This window comes from Chiloscyllium plagiosum, chromosome 6 (assembly GCF_004010195.1).
Source record: "Chiloscyllium plagiosum isolate BGI_BamShark_2017 chromosome 6, ASM401019v2, whole genome shotgun sequence".
Lineage (NCBI taxonomy): Eukaryota > Metazoa > Chordata > Chondrichthyes > Orectolobiformes > Hemiscylliidae > Chiloscyllium > Chiloscyllium plagiosum.
The window spans coordinates 51830499-51833229 of record NC_057715.1 but is presented as its reverse complement, the minus strand read 5'-3'; the positions used below and the strand labels follow the sequence as shown (position 1 = coordinate 51833229).

Genomic DNA, 2731 nt, shown 5'->3' with positions numbered 1-2731 from the left:
GGAACGCGTTGCCAGCAGAGGTGGTAGAGGCAGGCACAGTAGATTCATTTAAGATGCATTTGGATAAATGCATGAGTAGGTGGGGAGTAGAGGGATACAGATGCTTAGGAATTGACCAACAGGTTTAGACAGTACATTTTGATCGGCTCAGACTTGGAGGGCCGAAGGGCATGTTCCTGGGCTGTAAATTTTCTTTGTTCTTATTATTGGCCTCACTTAATTTATTTGGTCTGTCTACTCCTATAGATTAGCTCTGGACCTGATATGAGTGATTTGCACACTTGTTAGTACAGATCTCCTTCCCAGATCCAATTTCAATCTGACTATTATGTGTCCTTTTTGTCCTTTTCTATCAGTGTTCATAGCAAGTCGGAAAGACTGTTCCCCTTTTGCCTTTTCTGTTCAATGATTCATTAATCAATTTGCTACTAAAAAGATCTGCCCCTCTTTTTCTCCTCCCTTCCTCCTCCCTTGGGATAGTCATTAAAATGAACAAATTCTGTTATACTGAATGTGAATATGGACTGCTGTAGCTGATTTAGCTTGGTTGGAAGTAACTAACTCATCTCAGTTTGTGGGAGGTGATAAACCGCAACATTCCACAAACAGGCTCCAATGCCTTCAGCCTGTGATTTCTTTTAAAACTTTCCATGTTAATTTTAAAATGCAGGTCTTATTCCGAAAAATGTTCTGTGAAAATAAATTTAAAATCCTGCAATATTACGGCCACTCTCTGCTAAAATATTTGAGTTTAACAAGCTAATTCAACTTTGTACTCAGTTGGAATATTCCCTTGATAGCTTTAGCTTATTAATTTCCATAGAAAGTAATTAGCTATCAAGAAAAGAAAGAAGAAAAGGAGAAAATTGCTTTGAAAAAAATGACCTCAAGGTGAAAAGTTTGCAATTCTGTCATGAGAAAATGTATAGTCAGTGGGAGAGATAGATACAACTGACTGTCAATAACCTTTCATTAATTTCCTGTAGGTGATGGTGACAGATGGCAGTTCTTCGCCAAAGTATTCCACTGTGTGGGTGATGGTACATGTATTGGATGAGAATGATAACAAACCCCTGTTTCCTCAGAAAGTATATCAAATTAAACTTCCAGAACGGGACCGCAAAAAACGGAGTGAGCCAATTTATAGAACGTTTGCATTCGATAAGGACAAAGGCCCCAATGCAGAAATTTCCTACAGCATTGTGGATGGAAATGATGATGGGAAGTTTTTTATTGATCCTAAAACCGGGATGGTGTCCTCCAGGAAGCAGTTTTCAGCTGGAAACTATGATATTCTAACTGTAAGCTTCTATTCTTGGTTTTGCTCGTAAATGTCAATCTTACTTGAAAACATTAATCTCTTTATGTTGCTCTCTGAACTTCATGTAAGCCTCAATGACAAGATAACAATTATCCAATTGTTACAAAAGCAAAATAACATGAATTTGAATCGTTTTTAACCATTAAAATGAACAGGCCTACATGAGGGAAAACATTAGAATGGCCATTATTAAGCTATGATGAGGAGGTACTGGAGTTGGACTGGGATGGACAAAGTTTAAAAATTACACTACACTAGGTTATAGTTTAACAGGTTTATTTGGAAGAACTAACTTTTGGAGTGCTGCACCTTCATCAGGTAGCTAGTCTTGTCATTATTAAGTTGATCAGGTATTAGCTGTAGAGAGAGAAGCAGAGATCACAATTCAGATCTATGAAGATTCATGGAACTGGAAGATAGTAAAGATAAGCAGTTTTGAAGCAATTACAGGGACATGCAAAGGCGATAGGGAAAGAATAACTGAAAAAATATCTTTGACAGGTCATAGATAGGAGTGATTGCAAGTGATGTTGATTCAAGCCTAAAGGGTTTGATAGTGAGAGAAAGTGGAAACAATGCATACAGGAATTGTAATATTAAAGTGTATAATCACAGGAGGATGGAAACACGGAAATGTTGACAAAGGAGAGATGATTCCATGATTAGAAAATGCAATGGAAGAAAAACAGATGTGGAACATCTGAGCAACCACATTCAGATGAGGCTATCCCATCTCCAGCAATGTGTTAACATTTTCCATTCTGAAGATGACAGAGTGGACTCAATGTTATTTCTGTTTCTTTCTCAACATGTGTTGCCAGACCTGCTAAATTTCTCAAGCACTTGTTTTAAATTCACATTTGTTCCTGGTACAGCCATCTGCAATAGCCAGTGTCTGCTTTGCAAGAGATATTGGAGCACTGATTAAGATTTAAAGTTGTTAAACTCCATGTTACTGTTACAAGGTTGAGAAGTGCCAAATAAAATGAAGTGCTATTCCTTATGTTGAGCTTTTTCGGAACAGCTAGAAAGCTAATGATAGTGACCTTCTCAAAAGAAAACTAAGAATTGCAGATGCTGGGGGAAAAAAAGGGGGAAGAGATAAATAATGAGTGAACTAAATATTGAGTTCAATAATTTTGGGGTCTGAGCACCTTCTTCCATGTCCTTACCGCAACATCACTCACCAGGCCTTGTCATCACATGGGTTGCCAGCACAAGCAATCCTTTGCCAGCCACTAATAGTCCAATTAGCTGCTAATTCTCTCAGTTACCTTTAATTCCTTTGTCTGGCCAATTGTTTTTATTTTGTTTATGGAGTTCTCTGGGCTCCATCTCCATTTGTCATTTACTTTTCTTTCTCTCTCTCTCTCTCTCTCTCTCTCTCTCTCTCTCTCTCTCTCTCTCTCT

At 38.0% G+C, this 2731-nt stretch overlaps 1 protein-coding gene across 12 annotated transcripts in view; it reads left to right on the top strand.

The window, feature by feature from the left end:
• Positions 1–2731, top strand: part of LOC122550578 (protocadherin Fat 3-like) — a 794139-nt gene that overhangs the window by 554930 nt on the left and 236478 nt on the right. For 11 of the 12 annotated variants that reach the window (XM_043691531.1, XM_043691530.1, XM_043691528.1 and 8 more), the window contains one exon: positions 987–1301. The exons of the other annotated variant lie outside the window; for it this stretch is intronic. In XM_043691531.1, coding sequence (XP_043547466.1) covers positions 987–1301 — 315 coding nt within the window. The remainder of the gene's footprint in view (positions 1–986; positions 1302–2731) is intronic. 12 annotated transcript variants of the gene reach the window in all.